Genomic DNA, 24,137 nt, shown 5'->3' with positions numbered 1-24,137 from the left:
TGCTGGAGGGGTGCAGAGGCGGGCCGCAGAGACCGACCGGTAGGCACCACTGCGATGACTGGTCTGGTCCGCAAAGGGGCGGGTCCCGAGCTGCAGAGAACCAGCTCCTGGCCAGGAGCACCACCAGATCCCACTTGCCCGGCCAGCCACGCCCCTTTGCCCCGCGGCGTGAGTGGTGCCGCCCGGATCCGCCCCTTGACGCTCTGGGGGCGTGGTCATAACCCACGTGACGGGGAGTGACCTCCACGCCTGGCGCCATGGGGGCCTCGGACCCGGAAGTGGCGCCTTGGGCTCCGGGCCGCGCCGCGGGGATGGCGGGAGCCGGAGCTGGTGCAGGAGCTCGGGGCGGCGCGCCGGCGGGAGTCGAGGCCCGCGCTCGGGACCCGCCACCCGCGCACCGCGCGCACCCTCGCCATCCTCGGCCCGCGGCTCAGCCGTCGGCGCGCAGGATGGACGGCGGCGCGGGCGTCCCGGGCTCCGGGGACAACGCCCCGACCACCGAGGCGCTGTTTGTGGCGCTGGGCGCGGGCGTGACCGCTCTCAGCCACCCGCTGCTCTACGTGAAGCTGCTGATCCAGGTGGGGCGGGGGGCTCCGCGGGAGGATGTGGATGGGATGTGCGGTGTCGGGGTGCACGGAGGGGGCTGAGGGACCTGAGTGATTGAGTCGAATTGAGGGAAAGGAAACGATTTGAAGGTGCTGGGAGGGAGCAAAGGGACGAGAGTGACAGACGTGGGATAGGAAAGGCTTTGGGGTGCAGGGAAGAGCGATAAAGTGTGGGAGGTAAATAGTCGGAGGCAGTGGGTTTGAGATTCCGAAGAGTAATGGATTTGGGGTGCAGGAAGAAGCTACAGGATTGGGGGAGGGCCGGGAAGTTTTGGCGAATGGGTAGAGAGGAGGGCTGGCTGGGTACGAATGCGAAGTGTTTAGAAGGTGAGTACATTTGGGGCAGAGGACGTTGAGGCTCTGGATTTATTGAGATGGGTAAAAAGCGCTTTGAGGGACAAAGGAATGGGCACCAGGGCCAGAAATTTCGTAGGGAAAGAATGCAGCCGCGAAGAGCTATCGGTTTACTTGAGAAGGGGCCTGTAGATTTGATGGCGACGACAGATTTGGAGGGAGGAGGGGCCTCCGCATTGGAGGGGGGAGTGGAGCGGTGGTAGCGATGTGTCTGGAAAGGGGAGCCAGGAGGCAGCTTTTAGGGGGAAGGGGGGAAGAGGGGAACGGGATGACGCATTTAGTGGGGGGAGGGAAGGAATTGAAGTAATTGTGTCTGCGTGGGTTGGGAATGGGCAGAAATATGTTTGGGGATAAGCATAATAGGTAAGGGTTGTCCAAAGCTGGAGCGAAGGTAGGGATGTCTGGATTCAAGGATGCCTGGGCACCTAAACGGTGTTTTGCTTGTTGCCAGCTATTGAATCCAAGAGAGGATGGGGGGAGGGTAAAAGGGGAGGAGGGATAGGATTGGAAGGAGGAGGTGTGCATTTGGCAGAATTGGGTTGGTGTGTGATGGGAGGTGGGGAGAGTTTTGATTGTCTCGAGGTTGAGGCTCAGACTGATAATCAAAGACGGAGTCTAGCATTTTCCCAAAGGAGTGGAGGATGGGTGGTGAGGTTTGAGATGGAGGCTTAAGATTTGAGGTTTGATTTAAGGCAAATGGGGTGTGAGATTATTGTACTGTCCCCGTCACAGACCCGAGAGAATTATAATTAATTATGTTTTGAAATGAGAGGGCCTTAAGGAGTTGCTGAAGCCCTGGGGTCTTGATGAATGGAGATAACAGAATCTGGAGTTTGACTAGAAATATGAGAAGGAAGGAGAAGAAACCATCAGGGCCATTGGGCATCAAGTGGTGCCTGAGATTTGGAGACCGCTGATGGGACAGTTGGAGACCAGCACAGACCTGTTGTGATGTGAATATGTGTTTACAACATGGGGTTACAGCTGGAGAAAGCCTCAGTTTAGGGGAGACGCTGGGTTTTGGCAGTGTCTGAGCTGAGCAGTGGGGGTGCTGGGAGCTGATCGGGTGGGAATTGAATGCTGGACTTCGGGATGGCAGGCCTCTGGGTATGGTGTGGGAGGGCACACGGAAAGTGACTTATCATTGGGAGCATGGTTGGCGTTAGTGTGGGGGATTGAAGAATGATGTAAAAAGTCTTTGGAGAGGGACCTGGAAAGTGAGGGGGATGGGAACGAGGCGGCACGTGGGTGCAAACCCGAGAGCTCCATGGGGGGGTGTGTGTGACAACTTTAGGGAGAGAGCTTAATGGCTATAGCTTAGCAATCCATAACACTGAAGAATACGTAATAATAACGACAGATTGTGTTTTGCAGGGAGCAGGTGTGCAGTGCCAGACCTTGAGCCTTAGATCAACGTGGGTATCTGGGTGGAGGCAGGGTAGTACTGAAGGTGGTGAGCTGGCCCTGCCAGTGTTAGGTACGGGGTTCGAGGTCTTGGCTTCGGTTGTGGCCGTCAGAAACACATCTGGGTGAGCATGACGTGGGAACAAATCAAGCTGAACTTGACCGAGGCTCGCAGTGTACCCTTGATAGCGCAGCGGACACAAGACAATAAACGCAACAGATTGGAGAGGATGTGCACTTGAGGGACCTGCTTTCAGGGTCAGGTCGTAGTTGTACTGATAAGATGTGGGAGGGCAGCATAATAACAAGAGCCTGAGGCTTGAAGTTGGAGCATAAAGGAAGGACCACCTACCACTTAAAGAAGCTGAAGGGAACTTCTGACCTAGAAGAAGAACTCTGGAAGGAAAAGCCATCTGCCTCACAATAAAGGAGTTTTACATTTACAGTCAGGGTCCTTGAGATGGGTTTAGCAGCACGCCGGCCACTTGTTGCTCCAGCTGGAGCCTGCAAGTCCCATCCCTGGAACTTACAGCAAAGGTGGCCAGAGGAAACCGGGACTCCAGAGTTGTGTTCCGAATAATAAGAATTAAGACATTTGGGCCGGAGAGTTGGCTCAGCGGTTAAGAGCACTGACTGCTCTTCCAGAGGCCCTGAGTTCAAATCCCAGCAACCGCACAGTGGCTCACAGCCCTCTGTAATGAGATCTGATGCCCATTTCTGGTGTGTCTGAAGACAGCAACCGTGTACTCATATACATAAAATAAATAAATCTTTTTAAAAAAGAATTAAGACATTTACAATCAGCCATCCTCAGTATGTCTCGGAGTCAGAGCCATTGGGATCATGTGAACTTTGATGAAACGCCAGGAAGGCGAAGAAAAGGCAGCAGCCAGCAAAGGGCCCCACGCGCGGCTGACAAGGCCAGGCTTCCTAACCTGTGGGTCTTGCCCTCTGCTACACCTAGCAGGTGCTGCCCTGTTTGTGCTGAGGGCCCAAGAGAGATTGTCCTCATCCCACTTAGACTCTGATCTGTGGCCCCGCCCTCTAGCTGTGCTGCCCGTGGGGTTGACAGATCTAACGTACTGCTTTACCGGGAAGGTTGTAGTGGCTGTGCACAAGATGAGGGCCATTTTGTCCCAGCGCTACAGGGCAGTTGAGATTAGAGTGCAGCCATACAGGTGGGTTTAAGGCCACATTAGCTAAGCCTGGGACTGGCAGGGACAGGTGGGGAAAATATTTACACTAAGCTTAGAGGAATTTAGGGGTAGGTGGCAGCACAAAGCTGTCTGAAGTCCCAGGCCGCCCTTTGTCAGTATGTTGGGACTTAGGCTGGAATGAAGTTTTGTCCTGAAGATGAGAATTAGCAGGTTTATTCTCAGGAGAGTGGAATTGGCTCAGCAGGTAAAGACACGTGATTTAAATCCCCAGAACCTACAGAACGGAATGAGAGCCAGTTCCTGCAAACTGTCCTCTGGCTTCCACATGCATGCCATGACACACACACAAACGTGTACACAAAAATTAGTGTTTAAAAAAAATTAAATGTGTGTTTCTGGGCGGGCGGGATGACTCAGTCAGTAAAGACGCCTGTTGCCAAAGATACTTGAGGACCTGAACTGAATCCAAACGACCCACGTGGTGGAAGGAAAACACCAACTCGTGCACTCCATGGATGCGTCGTGCACCCGAGTACAAACACACAGGGACGCAAAATGTACAAAGCAGCCTGAGTTCTATCCCTAGTACTCACCGGAGGGCAGGAGGAGAGAATCAACTCAACAAAGTTGTCTCTTGACTGCAAGGATTGCGCCTTATTCCCATGGTGCGCTGCGTCCTAGTCTCCCTCTTCCCGTCATGCACTGCGTCCTAGCCTCCCTCTTCCCGTCATGCACTGCGCACTAGTCTCCCTCTTCTCGTCATGCACTCGATAATAATGGGCAAACTTGTAAACTGTAGTAAATGGTTGTGGAGGGCTTGTGATTTAGATTGGGGCCAGGGTGGGACCAAGGGCTAGGCATTGATAAAGGGACACCAGCTGATATTCCCCGGGGAAATGGGACCAGCCGTGTAGGACTTGGAGCCAGGAAGCTGTGCGCTGCCTTACAGTGACCCTTTTGTCTCTGTTGATTCTGAAGGTGGGTCATGAGCCGATGCCCCCCACCCTTGGGACCAATGTGCTGGGGAGGAAAGTCCTCTACCTGCCGAGCTTCTTCACCTATGGTGAGTGCCACAGGCCCAGTTGTACCTGGGAACCTGCTATGCATTCTGGCACCAGGAGCCAGTGCCAGCTCTAAGGAGGGGACCCAAGAGTGGCCCGAGGCAGCGGGGGTCAGGTGGGAGTCTGTGAGCCCAGGCTGCAGGGCACAGACTGATTCTAGAACCACACGGGGAGACATCGATTCTGCAGATACAGGAGCTGGTGTAGCAACCACTTGCTTGCTGCAGCCCCACTGTGCTGTGTAGAGGAAAATATACTAACTGCTCGGGTTCCTTATTGAATCCCTGTGGGGAGGTCTCTGAACAGATGCCCACCTGTCTGTCTTGGCTGTGATTCCCCAAGCCTGTGGCTGGCAGCTAGCTAGGGCGTGGAAGGGTCTCTCTAGCTGTGACTCCTTGTCCCTCCTGTCGGATGTCCCTAAGGTGCTTCCTACAAGTGTCTTTCTGAGTGTGCTGCCCAAGTCCGCCCATTTGGCTAGTCTAGAATATTCTCTGCAAGTCTCCGTGCTGCACAACCTGGTGCTTGACCTCTGAGCCACCTTCTCCGCTCTACACACTCACTGTTGGCAGAGCCAGAGGTCGGGTTCTTTTTCCAATTTTGCCTTCAGTTCTGGGTGTACTCTTAGGGCTAGGCAGAATGGGTCGTTTTGTAGGGAAATGCGTCTGTGTTATTTTAAGATTGTTGGTGTAGGGGAAGAGGGAAGCCATAGAAGCAGACCACCCCCACCCACCATTGTACACAAAGATAATGAGTGAAGGCCTGTGGCAACCAGGCTTTCTCAGATCTGCCTACAGTGGCGCCTTCACTCATGTCTGAGGCCGTGCCTGTCCACATGGGACCATCCTGACATCACCCGAGGGCCTCTTGCAAGAGTGAGCCAGGTTCTGAGGTGCCCCCACCCAGGTTTTATAAATGTTTCAGATCAGATTTCAGGAGCTGCTCCTTAGTCAGGAAGTGCCTGGCTGTCTCGCTGTCTAGAACTGTCTGGCCAGTGCGACCTCCTCCCCCGCACTGTCGTAGAGAGCCCCACAGCTGTGGACATTCTGTGGCTTGAGGCCAGAATCCTGGGGGGGGGGGGTTGGGAGGAAGTTTCGGGCTCTACAAATAGGCCCTGGGGTCCTGGAGCTGGTTCTATGGGAGCCACACAGAGGCTCTACCTGAGCCTGCCCCCTCAGACTAACATAGGGTGGCCTTGCCCGAGTCATTCCCCAGCCCTCTGGCCCCTCACGGCCTTCCCCAGCCCTTTCTTCCCTGCCCTCCCCCTTCTCAGGAAGCTGCATACAGGTAACAGGTGCACTCCCCCGTCCCTGGGAGCCCTCACTGAGTCTGCTGCAGAGGGAAAAAGGGGCACACGTGCACGTCACTTCCTGTGTGCGGTGCTAGAGAGCTGATGTCACAGGTCTGGAAGCAGACCACATTGAGGGAGCGCTGTTCTGGCTTCCAGGGTCTAGAGAGACACATCACCTTACTGAACGTGGGTTAAATGCGAAGCAGGGAGTGAATTCAAGATGTCATATGCTGGATGTGAGATACAGCAGTGGGACAGCAAAGTCCCTGTTGTTACCTGAAGCCCCAGGGTCCCCCTGAGCTCCTCCGTTTCTGTTTGTCCCTGTTTCTGCCTTGTTCCTCACACACAGGAACCAGCAGCTGCTGGGGGCATCTTAGGTATAGCACAGCACAGTGACAGAAACTGGGTGTCCCAGCCTCGGCGTGCCCTGTAGACCTCCTCAGGTCTGCCTTCCCATCCATTTCTTTTTTTTTTTTTTAATTTTTTTTATTTATTCATTTATTATATATAAGTACACTGTAGCTGTCTTCAGATACACCAGAAGAGGGCATCAGATCTCTTTACAGATGGTTGTGAGCCACCATGTGGTTGCTGGGAATTGAACTCATGACCTCTGGAAGAGCAGTCGGGTGCTCTTAACCGCTGAGCCATCTCTCCAGCCCCTTCCCATCCATTTCTTTTCCCCCTCCCTAAGGTGGGGAAGGTCGGTCATCCCTGCCTGTGGGCGCTCCGCCCCCACCCCAAGGAAACCACTTTACAAGCAGCTGAAATTGGTTTTGGATTACAGCATAGCAAGGGAGCAAGCAAGAAACCCAGTGAGCCTATTTGTCAGAACGTTGAAACGTTTTCCTAAAAGAGACAGGTCAGATGACACTCGGGATCGCAGTCCGGTGTCGGGCCCTGGACACACACTCCCTCAGGCTGCATCCAGCTGTGACTGGGAAACCACTGGTCTGGGTGTATGGTCTGGTGGTGGGTGTCCTGGGCTGGGTGTAACACCCCCTCCCCCCTTTTACTTTCCTACAGCCAAGTACATTGTGCAGGTGGATGGGAAGATAGGGTTGTTCCGGGGCCTGAGCCCCCGCCTGATGTCTAACGCCTTGTCCACTGTGACCCGGGGCAGCATGAAAAAGGTGAGCCGTTACCCAAGGTTCCCCAGGCTCTGGTCACTACCAGGTACAGCCTGCCAGCCATGGTCCCACTTCCTGTGCAGACCCCAGGACACGGCCCCTAGGTTTGTGCTTGGGAGGCCTCCAGCTTTCCCACTCTGTGTCCCCAACCTGGTGCTTTTTTTTTTTTTTTTTTTTTTTTTTTTGAAGCTGGGGACCGAACCCAGGGCCTTGTGCTTGCTAGGCAAGCGCTCTACCACTGAGCTAAATCCCCAACCCCCCAACCTGGTGCTTAATGACGGCCCAGACAATGGGCACAGTGCCCAGCGCCCCTTAGGCGTGCTTGTCAGTCTCACGGCGTGTTTGTGGTTAGGTCTTCCCTCCAGACGAGATCGAGCAGGTTTCCAACAAGGATGACATGAAGACCTCACTGAAGAAAGTTGTGAAGGAGGTGGGTGTCAAGGGCCAGAGAGGAGAACTCTCATCCCCAGTTGGCTTGGGTCCTCATGCTTGCCTAGGCGGGAGGAGGCTTAGCTGGATACTTCGAGGGACTTCCCTCCCTACAACATGCCTCTTTAACTGCTCTGGCCCAGGACGGCCTCATACCTCAGGGAGGATTAGGGAGAGAGTGGGCAGCATCCTTGGCAAACCGGGGCCTGAGCAGGGAATCCGGTTTTCCTTGTGTAGGCTTGTAGCTCCCCATGAATCCCGGGCCTGATGGCATCCCCACCCCCCACTCTCTTGCAGACGTCCTATGAGATGATGATGCAGTGCGTGTCGCGCATGCTGGCCCATCCCTTACATGGTAAGGACACGGCAGCTGAGCCCACTACGGTACAGGTGGGTGGGTGTAGACCGGCCCCACCATGGGCCATGGATTATGACCGGGACTACCTCGATCCCTCCCCAGTCAGAGGCGATGCTATGCCTGTGCGGTCCGAGACCCTCTTGTCCTGTCCTTTCCTGTGTGGCACAGGGGCCGCTCTGGCCCAGACACCACAGAGGTAGGGTGCTGAGCCATTGGCCCACCGGGTCACCCCGAGCTTTCTGTCCCCTCAGTGATCTCGATGCGCTGCATGGTACAGTTCGTAGGACGTGAGGCCAAGTACAGGTAGGTGACGCCTGGGCGTCTCTGTCCCTCCTCTCACTGGGAGTAGCACCACTGCTGCTCGCACCCGAGCTTCCTTCTGCCCCTCCCTCACTTGATTCTCTAAGAGACCCTTGGCTCCTTGAGGAGTTGGGTGCAGAATCTCAATGCCCTGCGCTGCTGGAATCACCTCCTGGACAGCTAGGTTTCTCTGGCTTCCTGTCCCTCCTTTCCCTCTCACCCTCTACCAAGAGGCTTTCCTGCTCCTCACATGCCCAGAGCTCAGCTCATCCGGGAGGCCTGGGGCCCAAGCACCAGCCTTTTCCTCTGCTATTTCCTGACTTTGGTTGTTTTCCACAGAGTTGCTTGATTTCCCCAGACTGAAGTAGGAGGTTGGTAAATGACCCGGAGGGGACAGCTTGGCTGAAACCCCAGTGGGTCAGGCCGCTGAAAAGAGCTCTGGTTGTGGCGGGGCAGGGAGTGGGGGTTGGAGCCCGGGACCAGATCTAGCCGGTAAGGCTTAGGTGCCTGGTGCTTCTACCTGGGCGGTGCAGCTCTTCTGTGGGCCAGCTGCTGTTTCCAGTCACAGATCATGAAAAGACCTCCGGAGAGGACCTTTCCTTTTATGGTCTGTTAGTTTTAACGGTGACTCGGCCCTAGGTATCTGGGCGTGCCTGGGCTTGTTCAAGCCTGTTGCAACTCTGAGTTAAGACTCATGGGGTGGGTCTTTCATTTTCCCCCATTTTCTTTTAGACTTGAGTAAAATCCTTTACTCAAATCGAATTTTAAGGAATCTCTTCCTGTTGTCTTACCCTCTGGTATTGTTGGGTGAGAACAAGCGTCTGAATGACTGAGAGTCTGTTCTTTATGAACTGCATCAATCTGTTTAGAATGCAGGGGCCAAAGAGGAGGATTAGGAGGAGGATGATTAAGGGTCCCATCAAGGTGGACACCAGGGTAGCAAACCAAGGGGATCGGTTAAACCACCCCTCGAACCAGCCTTGTTGGGAATCAAACAGCTTCTGTCTCTGGGCCAAACGTTCTCGGAGCTTAGCCATGTTATCTCTCACTAATCCTGTATGGTCTGCATAGAAACAACATTCTTCTTTTAGAGCAGCACATAGCCCTCCTTCGCGAAGGAACAGCATGTCTAGCCCTCTCCTATTTTGTAAGACTACTTCAGACAAAGATGTTAAGGACTTTTCTAATGCACTCACGGATTCCTCGATAGCTTTTAGATCTGCATTCATGGCTGCTTGTAGCTGACGAAAGTGACCCGTCTCGATGAGGGCGGTGGTCCCCGTCCCTATACCTGCAGCCATTCCTCCTAAGGTGATTCCTCCCAAGAGTAGAGCTAGGGTCATGGTGATGGGTTCTCGCCTGAATCGAGTCAGCCTCTCAAAATGTGAGTATATGTACTCGGGCCCATGGTAGGTGACCTTAGGCCAAATTTCTACCAGTACACAGTAGTCTGAGGATCTGCGGAGGATTGCGGCGGAGATACAAGGTGTCAATCCAGTGTTACAGGCCCAATAGGTGCCTGTAGGAGCTGCTAGGTAGTAGCTTCCAGTGGGGATCCTCTCGGTGATAGCGCAGAGGACCTGGTGAGTGGGGGGTATGGTCCCTATACAGAGTCCCTGTCCTGAGACTTCCGGCAACGTCAGCCTATGGCTAGGGAGGGTTGTGCAGCTGGCCGGGGCCGTAGTCTGATTAGTATAATTCCCCATGACTGCCACACCCTCATAATAGGGCGGGCTAGAGACCAGGCACAGCCAGCATTCTTGGGTCTTGTCAGGTTCTGAATAATTGAGTGCCAAGTATGCCCCGGTCACTAAGTTGATTAGCCGGTCTCCCGTTCCTAGCAGCTGAGGGGCCGGTGTGGAAGGGTCCCTAGTCGGGGAGGGAGTTGTCAAGATATCCCCGGAGTTCTGAGTGGTGTTTAGCCATAGTGGGGGTCCGACCGGGGGCAGTGCTGGTGCTGGTCGGGAAGGGGGCTTTTGATCCATGAGGACTGGGTTTGGACCAATCTCTTGTGTGACCCGTTCTCTCACCAGTTGGAGGGAGAACAGGAGTCCTGGGTTAGTTTGGCCAGGGGTATACAACCGTATCCCCCACCTACGCCCCACCTTCCAATCTATGTTTTTACCTTGATCTGTGAATTCTATTGTAATTCGAGATTCGCCTGGAGTCTCAGGGGAGAAGGCCACTAAGTCCCCCTTCTTGGTCCCCCACCATCCTCGAGTGTAAGTCTCACACCCCCACTTAGCGCAGTAGAAGGTCTCAGGACCTCCGCACTCCCGTGTCCTCTTACCTCCGGGACAAGTATACCAATCAGAGTGTCTGCAGGGTGGGTATGAGTTGTGGGGAGTCCGCTCAGTATGCTCCCAGGAGTCCTTAGCCAGTTGACAAAGGTCGAAAGTCAAAGGGGGCCACCAGGTTCCTTCAGCATGCTTACCATTAGCTAGGACTTGAGACCAGCCCGTCTCTAAATTAGTTATTATCCAGGACATATTATATACCTGGTGGGGGCTAGCCCCCAGACTCGCCCCACCCCTAGTCCATAAGACAGTTAAGAGCAACAACGTGAAAATCTTAGCTTTAGGGGGTTTTGAGTGCGTTGAGCCTTCCATGTCTGGGGTGCGATGTTGTGATCTGCCGTTTCCTCAGGTCGGGCTGCCTTGGCATGAGATGCGTGGATCCAAGCCGCAATTCCGTCTACCTTCAAGGCTGTCGGGGTAGTCAGGAGAACTGTATAGGGTCCTTTCCACCGAGGCTCGAGATTCTTGGTCTGATGTCTGCGCACCCACACGGTGTCTCCGATCTGGAACGGGTGCGGCACCGTCGGTTGTTCAAGCCTGTCTTGGTAGGCCGCGGCTAGAGGTTTCCAGATGTCTCTCTGCACGATTTGTAGGGCCTGAAGATGTGCTGCCAAGGAAGGGCTATTAGCGAATTCAGCGATGTTTGAATCAAAGAAATTGATAAATGGGGGTGGGGTCCCGTATACTATTTCAAAGGGAGTCAGGCCATGGGAGCCTGGTGTATTCCGGGCCCGGTATAGGACTAGGGGTAGTAGGGACACCCAATCCTTTGAGCCAGTTGCAAGCGTTAATTTAGATAAAGTCTCCTTAATTGTTCTATTCATGCGCTCTACCTGTCCTGAACTTTGGGGTCTATAAGCACAATGTAACTTCCAATCAATCCCCAATAACTTGGCCACCAACTGACTTACCTGGGAGACGAAAGCGGGCCCGTTATCTGACCCCAATACTTGGGGCATTCCATACCTGGGGAAGATTTCTTCGAGGAGCTTCTTGGTCACCACCTTGGCCGTTTCATGTTTCGTGGGGAAAGCCTCTACCCATCCGGAGAAGGTATCTATGAACACTAAGAGGTATTTGTGTCCGTACATACCAGGCTTGATTTCAGTGAAGTCAATTTCCCAGTGGGTACCAGGCCGATGTCCTCGGGGACGGACTCCTTGTCCAATTTTAGCTTTTCCTGGGTTTACCTGAGCACAGGCCCTGCAGCTTTCAGTCACCTCCCTCAAGGCCTGATCTCGTCCCAGGAGGTAGGTGTCAATCTCTTCTCGTCTTAAGAGGGTCTTCATCTTCTTGAGTCCCAGGTGTGTTAGTTTATGTAGGTAGGAGATTAATTCAAAGGTCATCTTCGTAGGCATAACTGTTTTCCCTGTGTAGACCCACCGTTTTAGTTGTGGGCACCAAACGGCCCCCATTTTCTGTAGGAGCTTTGTGTCCTCCGTGGTGTAGAGCCAACCGGTCTGTTCCGGCTGTGGAGACGTGGGTTGATCTTGGTCTTTTAAGGACAGAACTTGGGTGCCCATGGCGGCCTCACGCGCTGAGACATCAGCTAGCCGATTTCCCCGTGCCTCGGGGCTGTGTCCCTTCTGATGCCCTGGGCAATGTATAATGCTCAGTCTTTTTGGTAGGAACAGAGCTGCCAGGAGGGCCAGAATTTCAGTCTTGTTCTTAATGTCCTTACCCTCAGATGTGAGCAGCCCTCTTCTCCGGTAGATCTCTCCATGGATGTGTGCTGTAGCAAAGGCGTAGCGGCTGTCTGTATATACATTCAGCCTCTTACCTTCTGCCATTTTGAGCGCCTGGGTTAAGGCAATGAGTTCAGCCCGCTGTGCGGAGGTACCAACAGGCAAGGCGCTTGCCCAGATCACTTTGTCCTCCGTAGTGACCGCGGCTCCAGCTTTCTGTTCCCCGTTCACCAAGTAGCTGCTACCATCGGTATACCACGTATGGTCAGCATCCTGGAGAGGCCGGTCCGATAGGTCTGGTCTGGTTCCATGTACTTCTGCGAGGATCTGCAGACAGTCGTGCTGTTCTGCCTCCTCTGGCAAAGGAAGCAGAGTGGCTGGGTTGAGAGCGACCACGGGCCCAAACTGGACCCGTTCCGCATCCAGTAGCAAGGCTTGGTAGTGGGTCATGCGGGAATTGGAGAGCCAGCGGTCAGGGGGCTGTTTTATCAAAGCCTCCACTGCATGGGGTGCCAGGATGGTGAGTGGCTGCCCCAAGGTCAACTTCCCAGCGTCTTTAGTTAGGACGGCAATGGCTGCCACCATTCTCAGGCATGGTGGCCAACCAGAGGCCACAGGGTCTAATTTCTTAGACAGGTAGGCTACCGGGCGCTTCCAGGGTCCCAGTCTTTGTGTTAGGACCCCCTTAGCATACCCTTGCTTCTCATCCACAAATAGTTCAAAGGGCTTGGTGATGTCTGGGAGACCCAAGGCAGGGGAGGACAGCAAGGCCCGTTTAATGTTATCAAATGCCTCCTGTTGTTCTGCCCCCCACTGGAAGAGCACCCCCTGTTTAGTGAGAGGGTACAAGGGGGCTGCCATCTCGGCAAACCCAGGAATCCAGAGGCGGCAGAATCCCGCCGTTCCTAGGAATTCCCGTAGCTGTCGGCCATTTCTTGGGGCTGGGATGTTGGCCACGGTCTGTTTCCTAGCCGGAGTCAGCCATCGCTGTCCATCCCTTAGTTGATAGCCTAAATAAGTAACCTGGGTCTGGCAAATTTGAGCCTTTCTGGCAGAAGCTCGATAGCCCAATCGCCCCAAAGTCTGCAAGAGGGATTCTGTTCCCTGGTGGCATGCTGTCTCAGAAGTGGCCCCTAGAAGAAGGTCATCAACAAACTGAAGAAGTATAAGAGTGGGATGCTGGACTCGAAAGTCAGCCAAGTCCCGGTGTAAGGCCTCATCAAAGAGCGTTGGGCTGTTTTTGAAACCCTGTGGTAACCTTGTCCAAGTCAACTGTCCCGAAAGCCCCATTTCAGAGTCTTTCCACTCAAAAGCAAATAAGGGCTGGCTTTCTGGGCTCAGCCGGAGGCAGAAGAAAGCATCCTTCAGATCTAAGACCGTATACCAAGTATGGGTGGGAGGCAGGGTGCTGAGTAGGTTATAAGGGTTTGGGACAGTTGGATGAATATCTTCTACTCTTTTGTTGACCTCTCTCAAATCTTGTACTGGCCTATAGTCTCCAGTGCCGGGCTTCTTAACAGGTAGCAGAGGCGTATTCCAGGGTGACCGGCAAGGGACTAGGATGCCTTGGTCTAAGAGCCTCCTGATATGTGGCTTTATGCCCTGATAAGCTTCCCATGACATGGGGTACTGTTTAATGGAGACAGGAGTCGCGGTGGCCTTTAACTGGATAATTAGGGGAGGCTGTTGGAGCGCCAACCCCATCCCGCCAGTCTCTGCCCAGGCCAGTGGGAATTTCGTGACCCAAGAGTCTATTTCTGGAGATTTTGGCTTGTCCTGTTCTGGTTCATATAATCTATATTCATCTTCTAACTGAAGGGTTAAAATCTGAAGAGGAATACCGCGGGGCCCGGTTACTCGGGTCCCTCCTTCTTCAAAATGGATCTGAGCTTTTAATTTGGTAAGCAAGTCACGGCCCAGCAGAGGGTATGGGCAGTCCGGAACATGTAAGAAGGAATGGGTCACCTTACCAGTAGCCAGCTGAACCCGTCGATCTGTAGTCCAACGGTATCTCTTGCTGCCAGTGGCTCCTTGTACCCAGGCCGTCCGGTCGCTGAGTTGTCCAGGGGCCTGGGTGAGGACTGAGTGCTGGGCTCCTGTGTCCACCAGAAAGGTGACTGGCTGCCCCCCAACTTCAAGAGTTATCCTGGGCTCAGGGGGGGGCTCCTGGCCCTGACCTCCCTAATCTTTATCTAGGGCCAAGAGGGAGGTCTGTGGGCGGGGTCTTCGGAGCCCGCTGGGTTTCTTAGGGCAATCTCTGGCCCAGTGTCCTCTTTCTTTGCAATACGCACATTGATCCTTATCTAGCTTTGGCCCCTTTCGAACTCCCACCCTCTCTCCCCTTTTCTCTTGACCCTGAACTACGGCGGCCAAGATTCGACTCAACTCTCTGCTTCTTTTTCGGTCTCTCTCATCCTTTTCTCTACGTACTCTATCTTCCTTTTCTTCTTGTGTCTCTCTCTTGTTATAAATTCTTTCTGCCTCCTTAAGTAAATCCTGCAGTGTATACCCTTGTAAATTTTCTATTCTCTGTAGCTTGGCCCTGATATCTGGTGCTGCCTGCCAGATGAAGGACATGGAGACATTTGTCATTTGTCCTGGATCATCTGGATCATAAGGGGTATACATGCGATAAGCTTCCTTAAGTCTCTCTAGGAAGGCTGAGGGAGTCTCCGCAGCCTCTTGTACCACTTGTTTCACCTGAGCCAAATTGGTGGGGCGTCGTGCCGCCCCTCGGAGACCCGCTAGGAGCAACTGGCGATAAAGGCGTAGGTGTCTCCTACCTTCAGCCGTGGTGAAATCCCAATCAGGTCTTGTAAGTGGGAATGCATCATCGATCTCTTCCGGGAGCAAGGTGGGGCGTCCATTGTCCCCCAAAACATGTTTCCTGGCCTCTAAGAGCACTCTCTGCTTCTCCTCAGAGGTCAGGAGGGCCTGTAAAAGTTGCTGTATATCATCCCAAGTGGGCTGATGGGTAAGCAAGACAGATTCTATCAGGTTGGTGAGAGCCACCGGATCCTTAGAAAAGGGGGGGTTGTGTTGTTTCCAGTTATATATGTCGGCCGCTGAGAATGGCCAGTATTGCATCTGGCCGCCAGCCCCTTGTCTAAGCGGAAAGGCCTGGGAGGTGGAGTCTGGCGCCACCTCGCGTCGTCCCCGAAGTCTTCCAGCCACAGGGGAAGGGGCCGCCTCGAGTCGAGGTCTAGCAGGCGGCTCCACTTCCTCTTCTCTTGGCGGGGCTGTAGGTACAGGGTACGGAGGAGGTTCTTCCAACAGGAGATCTATAAGGGGGGAATTTGGGTCCTCTGGGAGGACAGGTTTCGGGGGAGGGACTTTGGGAGATTCTTCCTTAGTTAGAGCAGGATAGAGAGAGGAAGAAGCAACCAAAGGGTCAGGTGGGCTCGGGGAAACAGGTTTAGGGGAAACAGGAAGCCAATTCGGGTCCACAAAGGGTTCTGCCCAAGGAGGAGGGCTAAATGCCAAGCTCTCCCAGGTGACAATGTAGGCCACCTGGTCAGGGTGTCCGTACGGCTTCTGGCGGAAAATCAGGTCCTTAACCTGCAAAATAGTGGTCTTGTTAAAAGTGCCGTTCACCGGCCATCCTACATCGTAAGTGGGCCACTCGGACGTGCAGAGGGTCTGCCATTTTCCTTTCTTGATCTCGACCGACTGATCACGTGCTCGGTCTCGGACGTCCTTCCAATGGTCTAGAGTGAGACTCAAGGGGGTTGTTAGCGATTGTCCCATGGTAGCTTCAAAGAAAATTAGGGCACAGATTAGACAGACAAATCCAACGATCAGACAATAACAGACAGACGCGCCGCGCGGCTTCGACGTAAAACCCAAAACAAAGAGTCAGATGGAGGTGCCGAGGGTCCTGGACCCTCTCCTCCAACCAAAACCACGTATCCCTCCGATACGGGCTGAGCCCCAAAGAACCGGGCTCCAGACACCCTTGGAACGTCTTCCAGGGCTGCGGGGGGAGAAGTCCGAGCTCGTCAGCTCCTTCTCTGACCCGCCCAAACGGAGGCGCTGAGGGTCCTGAACCCTGAGACACCGAAGGCCCTGGGCCTTCTCCTTCGACCAAAACCCAGATCTGAGTCCAAAACTGAGACGAACTGAACACGCGCACAGGACAAGACAAGACAAGACAGGGCAAGACACGACAGATGCCGGCCGGCTTACCTCCCGGTGGGTGGTCGGTGATCTCTGGGCGGAGGATCTCCAGGTCCCGGGCGAGTCCCCAAAATGAAAAGACCTCCGGAGAGGACCTTTCCTTTTATGGTCTGTTAGTTTTAACGGTGACTCGGCCCTAGGTATCTGGGCGTGCCTGGGCTTGTTCAAGCCTGTTGCAACTCTGAGTTAAGACTCATGGGGTGGGTCTTTCAATCACAGAGCGGGGTACAGGGCCAGGAAGCTGCAGCCCACCCTCTTCCTCTCCAGAAGGCCGCACTGAAGGGCTCCAGACCCCAAGCTTCCTGGGTGGGAGGGCTGGAGGGTTTTTTCCTGGGTTAATCCAAGGTCTTCTGCTGCTCTGTGCAGGTGCTCCCCTCTGTCCTCCCCTTCCGCTCCTCATTGGCCTCAGGTCCTCAGCTCGGAGCTTGCTTGGCTCCTGAGAGGTGCATGTGAGGTGCAGGCACGGAAGAGAGAGCTGGGATTGTTATGTCCTAGTCTCTACAGTGGTGTGAATTCACCCTACCCCCAAAGGCTCTTGTTTTTTTCCTCCCCGTGGGGTCTCCTGTTAGCACCTGCTAGTCTGAGTACGGCTGGATGGTGACCCCCTGCGGGGTGACTTTGTCTTCATCTTGCCTCCCTAGTGGCGTGCTGAGCTCCATTGGGAAGATTTTCAAGGAGGAGGGGCTGCTGGGATTCTTCGTGTACGTGAGTTTATTCCCTGTAACAGCCACTAACAGGTGTGTCCTCAGCCCCTTGGGTCGCAGCTGCCGCCCTGGACTAACCACAGGATCATGCCCCAGGGTGAGCAGGCGGCAGCTGTGTTACTTTGGTAACAACGTGGGGGGCAGAGCTACCCAACCCCTTCAGGCCCCAGCTTAAATGAAAGTGGGCCTGGGCAAGGGCTACAGTTTAGTGGTTGGATGTGTGCTCGGCTTAACAAGGGCCTGGGCTTTTCATCCAGCACCACCCACACACTATATCCCATGCTGAGGGGATGAGCTAGCCAGCCCCTAGCCAGCCCCTGCCAGGCCGCATCTGGGGTTACCCGGGACACAGAGCCGGTCTTTGGAAGCCAAAGGTGACTGTTAAAGTGGCAGTGTACCCACCGCCTCCAGGCAGTGGGCTCTAACAGTGACTGGACATCGAATGCTCAAGATAATTTGCACAGGAACCCATGTTTCGATCTTCTCTTGCCAAGTCAGAAAATCAGACCTGGCTGGGTCTGCGTTTCCACAAGTCAACCATTAGCAGGGGCTCAGAGACCCGTGTCTCTGGGCACATTATCTCCCAAGGGCCACAGATTCCATACTCTTGGCCTTGAGCCCAGCTTACCCACAAGAAAGCTCAGATCATACAGACAATCCAGAAAGAATGAGCTTCGGACGGCCGAGAAGCTGGGCTGACAAGTAGGGCTTTTGTTTCTGTCATTTGAAGGCCCAGGCAGTGGCCTACAGTGGTCACGTGCAGAGCACTCCGAGACAGGCTCCCTGCTAATCTCTTTTTTTTTTTTTTTCTTTTTTTCGGAGCTGGGGACCGAACCCAGGACCTTGCGCTTGCTAGGCAAGTGCTCTACCACTGAGCTAAATCCCCAACCCCCCTGCTAATCTCTTGAGCTGTGATTTTCCTGGCTCGACAGATGGCTTTATGGTGCGTCTTTAGTCAGGAAGTGACTTGGAATAGAGATAGGCAGATTGTGTCTCTCAGTAGCGGTGATTCTGCCCCCTGTCGTCATTGGTGATGTCCAGGGGTGTCTTATAGATGTCAGAGCTGGCACAGGAGACAGCTAGGTATTGCTCAGCTCCAAATGGCCACAGAGCCAAGGTTGAGAAACCCATCTCTATACACATCCATGTGTGAGAACATGGATCCAGGTGCCAGGTACACGAGACCTTGACACGTCGCCTGGCACCGGCCAGCTCTGTGACTGGGGTCACACCCAGCACATGCTTGCTTTTGGAGTACGATGCATAGTTTACACCCTATGCACCCACTGGGGAAGGACATGCGTCCACCAGAATGTTTGTTGACCGTCCTCTGAACACAGGCACGATACTTAACACTTTCTTGGACTTTCGTCTATAAGATTAAGGGGGAAAAGGCATGTATCCGTTGCTTTCCTGTGTGTGGCTGGGTGAGTTTATGTACACCACGGATACACAGGATCCATGGAGGCCGAGGGAAGCTTCAGATCCCTGGAAGTAGAGCCCAGCCAGGTCCTTTGTTTTTTTGGTTCTTTTTTTTTTTTTTTTTTTTTTTTCCGGAGCTGGGGACCGAACCCAGGGCCTTGCGCTTCCTAGGTAAGCGCTCTACCACTGAGCTAAATCCCCAGCCCCCAGCCAGGTCCTTTGTAAAAGCTCTGAACTGCTGTGCCATCTCTCTGGCCACTGTCACAGGGGACCTTCTGGTCCTGACTTGGAGAGCTGTTTGCCCCCAAGGGTGTCACTGCAGGGTAGCAGTCCTTGCAAGCACTTGAGAGGTGCACGGCTCACTGTAGGTGGAACATTCCAGAAAGCAAACAGAGACATTACTTAAGCTGCTCACCGAGAACTGGTCTGGAGCAGCCACCTAGAGTAGCGGCTACCCGACCGGTACTCCTCTAGGATCTGTGTTTGCCTGGTGTGGCTGCTTTCACACCATGATACCAGGGCTTCTGCAGACTGAAAACAGCTTGTGACACCACTAACAAATTTGTGACACCCGAGACCTCTGTGTGGGAGGAGGACAGGAATCTGCACAGGGTGGCTGTGATACTCCCTGCAGGCTCTGCCAAAGGCTGGGCCTCAGGTGCTGCGGGTGAGAGCGGGTGCTGCCGGTGAGAGCTGGGTATAGCAGGTGTAAGCGGCTGCTGCAGGTAGGAGCTGGCTGCTGCAGGGGTAAGCTGGGTGCAGCCTGCCCACCTCTAGGTCTCCTCCCTGCTCATCTCTGCTCACCTTATTTTTTTAGCGGCTTAATCCCTCACCTCCTGGGCGATGTGGTTTTCTTGTGGGGCTGTAACCTGCTGGCCCACTTCATCAATGCCTACTTGGTGGACGACAGCGTGAGTGACACCCCAGGGGGGCTGGGAAACGACCAGAATCCAGGTTCCCAGGTTGGTTGGAGCGAGGGCTCGCCTTTTTTTCTGTGTGCTGGTGCCCAGGGTCTGGGACAGACTGGGACTTGGGGATTTTCTCGACCTGGGGGAGAGAGGGGACCCCTTCAGTATTACAATTGGGCCCCAGTTTCCCCAAAACCTTTCAGTAAATGAGCAAGGGTAGCTAATACCCGCAGTCCTTTAACCTTCATGGTTCATGCTCTCCACTGAGAGCCCGGTCGAGATGGTGGTGCATGCTGTTTAATCCCAGCACTTGGGAGGCAGAGGCAAGCAGATCTCTTGAGTTCAGAGACACCCTGTCTCAAAAAAAAACAAACAAACAAACAAACAAACAAAAGAACCCCACTGTGGCCAGGCATGTAATCCCAGTACTTGGGAGTTGAGGCAGGAGGGTTATGCAGTCAAGGAGCCTCTTCTCAAAAGCAGAACAACCAACTTCTATCCCATGAGCATCATGACCTGTCAGCTCTGCTTGTCAAGGGAGGTAGTGTTGTTGTTAAATGTCAGCCCCACGCCCGTCCGGATAGAGCATACCAAACCAACAGTAGAGTACACCAAACCAACACCAACACCGTTCCACATGGAGAGATTTAATGGGAGAACGAGACAAGGGGAAGGGGGTGAGAGAAAGAAGAGAAAAGAGGAGGAGAGAGAACAGGAGTCTGACTTTTATCTGGAATATGACGTAACTGCTCCCAGGCGGGGGTTGAGAATTGAGCCAAAAGGTCTCCTGGGAATGTATGGCCGTTGCCATGGCAATAGTGCCCGAAGTGTGTCGCTGCTGAAGGCAATTCCTAACACCAACAGACAGCCCAGCTGTAGCTCCCTCGGCTGGGATGGTGCCTTCTTGTCCAGCCTGCTTTGGCTGCTGAAGTCTGCAGACCTCGCCTGCATGGGTCAGAAGGCCTGGGCACCTGATGGGTTGATGGGTTCTGCTCAACCAAGATAGGGAACAGGGACCTTCTATGGGTTAGTGTTCCTGGGAGCCAGGCATTCTGACATCAGGAATGGCCAGGCCTGGAGGGATAGGGGACGAGTCATTTTCGCGATCCGCGGATATCTATTGGCGCAGGCTGGCCATCCCCGGGGGAGGAGATGTGAGGAGACTGGTGGCCCTGGAGCCTGGGTAGGCAGCTCTTCACTGCCCTTCTGTTGCCTACAAATCAAGTGGGCTTATGGGATATGCACCCTCATTTCCAGGGAAATTGGCACATGCCTGCAGCTCTACCCTGCCTTAAGGCCGCTGGGTGGGCAGACTCTGTGGTCACTCAGGCCTGTGGGTGAGCAGGCAGGCACTGTGGTTGCGTAAAGAACAAGGCTAGGGGGCTGGAGAGATGGCTCAGAGGTTAAGAGCACCGACTGCTCTTTCAAAGGTCCTGAGTTCAAATCCCAGCAACCACATGGTGGCTCACAACCATCTGTAATGGGATCTGATCCCCTTTTCTGGTGTGTCTGAAGACAGCTACAGTTTGCTGTGTCCCACAGCAAGGCCCTTGACTGGCCTTCTGGGTTGGGGAGCACAGCCCGCCCAGGCTGCCCACACACCTTTCTGAGCAGTCAGTGCTGTGTGGAAGGCACGTTCTGTGCCAGACCTGCAGGGCCAGCAGGCGTTTCTTCTGTAGGGGCTCTGGGGCATCCTGTAGGGATGACCGCTTGAGAAGACGCCAAGGGCCAGGCATCACCTTTCTTAGTGAGATCTGTTTTCTGGGGAAAGTCAGGCTTTAGAAGTAGGCATTGGAGGCTAGGTGAGATGGGGGCAGTAGGCCAGAGGGACCACGTGCTTCATACCCAGAACCAGGCTCTGTCTGGGATGCTGGGTGGAACCAGGCTCTGTCCAGGGCACTGGGGGAAACCAGACTCTGTCTGGGATGCTGGGTGGAACCAGACTCTGTCCAGGGCACTGGGGGGAACCAGACTCTGTCTGAGATGCTGGGTGGAACCAGGCTCTGTCCTGTGCACTGGGTGGAACCAGGCTCTGTCCTGTGCACTGGGTGGAACCAGGCTCTGTCCTGGGGTGGAACCAGGCTCTGTCCTGGGCACTGGGTGGAACCAGGCTCTGTCCTGGGCACTGGGTAGAACTAGGCTCTGTCCTGGGATTCTGGGGAGAACCAGGCTCTGTCCTGGGCACTGGGTGGAACTAGGCTCTGTCCTGGGCACTGGGTAGAACTAGGCTTTGTCCTGGGATTCTGGGGAGAACCAGGCTCTGTCCTGGGCACTGGGTGGAACCAGGCTCTGTCCTGGGCACTGGGTAGAACTAGGCTTTGTCCTGGGATTCTGGGGAGAACCAGGCTCTGTCCTGGGCACTGGGTGGAACTTGTCCTTTCACTGGGCATCCCTCACCAGGTGTATCTGTAAAGCTAGGGCAGCTATCAAGCAGATGTGGGCCACACTTGGGCGCTCTGGGGTCTGTGGGTTACCAGACACAGTTAGAAATGAGCCTGCCTCACTAGAATCCTTACTGGTCTCTTCAACCCTGGTGGCCTAATGGGGAGGTCACAGGAGGAACTGTCCCAGAAAGAGGAGTGTGGAGAGTACATGAGGCAAGTAAGGGTACCACAGAACTGCAGGCTGCCCCTGACATCCCTGTGGTAAACCCTGCTTCCTTTCTGTCCTACAGTTCAGCCAGGCCCTGGCCATCCGGAGCTATACCAAGTTTGCGATGGGGGTAAGTTCTGCCTGCTGCCCTTCAGGGCCACGGTGGACTGGAGGTAGGCCTCCATGGGCCTCTGTGGGCCTCTGTGGGCCTCTGTGGCCTCTGTGGGCTTCTGTGAGCCTCTGTGGGCCTCTGTGGGCTTCTGTGGGCCTCTGTGGGCTTCTGTGAGCCTCTGTGGGCTTCTGTGAGCCTCTGTGGGCCTCTGTGGGCCTCTGAGGGCCTCCGTGGGCCTCTGTGGCCTCTGTGGGCCTTTATGGGCCTCTGTGAGCCTCTGTGAGCCTCTGTGGGCCTCTGTGAGCCTCTGTGGGCCTCTGTGGGCCTCTGTGGGCCTCTGTGGGCCTTTATGGGCTTCTGTGGGCCTCTGAGGGCCTCTGTGGGCCTCTGTGGGCTTCTGTGGGCCTCTGTGAGCCTCTGTGGGCCTTTATGGGCTTCTGTGGGCCTCTGAGGGCCTCTGTGGGCCTGGTGAGTGGCCTGCTGGTCCTGAAGCCCCTGTGCTCTTCAGATTGCAGTGAGCATGCTGACCTATCCCTTCCTGCTCGTTGGAGATCTCATGGCAGTAAACAACTGTGGGTACGTATGCGCCCTTCCACCTGGCCCCCTACCAAGGCTGCTGGGACGTCCACCTACACATAATTCCCTGTGGGGTTAGCATGGTGTTGGGATGGGCATAGGGTGCAGCCCCCCTACATTCTCCAGTCCTCGCTGATGACATGTCTGAGGCCCCATGTTCTCCACAGACTGCAGGCTGGACTCCCTCCGTATTCCCCTGTGTTTAAGTCCTGGATCCACTGCTGGAAGTACTTGAGTGTGCAGGTGAGCTTTCTCAGCCTTGGTTTGCCACCCATCCAGTGAGGTGCTGGCCTGAGGAGGAACCAAGTTGAGTGGCTTTGGGTGGTGAATAGGTTTACTGGGGGCCAGTGAGGTAGCTCAGTGGGTACAAGTACTTGCCACGGAAGCCGGACAACCTGATTTGGGTCCCCACATGCATAACCCACCCTCATCATAGGCACAGCGAGAGGCAAGGTTCCCTCCAGCACCCCTGACTACTGCTCTTCCCCACCAGGGCCAGCTCTTCCGTGGCTCTAGCCTGCTTTTCCGCCGGGTGTCATCAGGGTCGTGCTTTGCCCTGGAGTAACCTAAGTCTCCCGACCAAACATTTATGGGGTCTTGGCCTACCCCTGGTGAGGACCCATCATCTCAGACGCCTGAGGGTGACTCCAGCACAGCCTGGCTTCGTGTCCATATTTTTCATGTGTCTGTCCACATGTGGGCTGGTGGAGGTGGGTCACCTGGGGGAGCCTGGGAGAGCAGTGTTGGTGGCATCCCCTTCCTGCCCAGAGGTCCTTGAGTCTCCATCTTGTACACGGGCAGAGGAAGGCTGCAGAGGCAAAGGTCACTCCAAGGCATCCCTGCACCTTCAGCCCAGCTCATCCTGCCAGTCAGCCGGAAGCACCCCCTCCTGCTTTGTAAATAGGGCACCGTCAAGCCTGGGCCTGGGCCGGGGGCTGGCGTTGCTGCGTTCTGCCCTTGTTCTCAACACTACTTTCCTGACACAAGGGCGGCGCCTCCTCCTGTGTGACTCCTCAGAATGTCCCCCCTCATCCTCTTGTCTGTGCCGGTGACACTGGGCATGAAGGTTCACTCACCCGTGCAGTTACGCACAGGTCACATAGGCCGCCATCTAGTCCTCCCCTCGTGGTAAGATAGACACATCTCCTCGAATAAATGTATTGGTAACGATTTGGACTTCTGTGGGAGCCCCTTTTTGTTTTTGTTTGTTTGTTTGTTTGTTTGTTTTTATTTTCTGTGAGTTTTGCCAGACCTTGTGCTGGCGTTTTAGGTCTGTGGGTGGCCAGCCTGGGTGTGACACAATTGAGTCTTTTGTCCTCGGGGTTGAGCCTGAGTGAACCAGAGCAGCAGCTGGCACTTGAGCCTCCTGCCGTGGAGATGGCAGCTGTTTGACCTAAGCTGCCCAGCGGCATCTCAGCACCTTTCGAAGATGGCCGTTTTCAAGTCTTCAGAGACTCTCAGTACAACAGACACACACACACACACGGGTGCAGCAGGAGGAAGTGAAGTGGCCAGCCACCTCTGACAGACCCAGCTGCTAGGTCTTGGTGGGGACAGAATGACATGGTCCCAGCCCCTG

At 54.6% G+C, this 24,137-nt stretch overlaps 2 protein-coding genes across 3 annotated transcripts; one reads left to right on the top strand and one right to left on the bottom strand.

Moving 5' to 3' along the window:
• Mtch1 (mitochondrial carrier 1) lies at window positions 1–23,734 on the top strand. 2 transcript variants are annotated; one of them, XM_006256184.3, is made up of 12 exons: window positions 1–578; window positions 4,499–4,583; window positions 6,896–7,002; window positions 7,352–7,429; window positions 7,726–7,783; window positions 8,038–8,089; window positions 16,886–16,945; window positions 19,188–19,281; window positions 21,953–22,000; window positions 22,491–22,558; window positions 22,726–22,801; window positions 23,052–23,734. In XM_006256184.3, the coding sequence occupies exons 1-12, from the start codon at window positions 258–260 to the stop codon at window positions 23,121–23,123; spliced, it is 1,119 nt and encodes a 372-aa protein (XP_006256246.1). In that variant the 5' UTR covers window positions 1–257; the 3' UTR covers window positions 23,124–23,734. The 2 variants fall into 2 exon arrangements, with proteins under 2 accessions (XP_006256246.1, NP_001094303.1); NM_001100833.1 differs by having other exon boundaries at window positions 250–578; window positions 19,188–19,332; window positions 23,052–23,728.
• LOC134483863 (uncharacterized) lies at window positions 10,906–16,886 on the bottom strand. The gene is made up of 2 exons (XM_063279658.1): window positions 11,350–16,886; window positions 10,906–10,990 (listed from the first exon to the last, which is right to left on the bottom strand). Exons 1-2 carry the CDS (start codon window positions 13,770–13,772, stop codon window positions 10,915–10,917), a joined length of 2,499 nt encoding a protein of 832 aa, XP_063135728.1. The 5' UTR covers window positions 13,773–16,886; the 3' UTR covers window positions 10,906–10,914.
• Window positions 23,735–24,137: the final 403 nt, after the last annotated feature.

This window comes from Rattus norvegicus, chromosome 20 (assembly GCF_036323735.1).
Source record: "Rattus norvegicus strain BN/NHsdMcwi chromosome 20, GRCr8, whole genome shotgun sequence".
Classification (NCBI taxonomy): Eukaryota; Metazoa; Chordata; class Mammalia; order Rodentia; family Muridae; genus Rattus; species Rattus norvegicus.
This window is presented reverse-complemented; position numbering and strand designations above follow the sequence as displayed.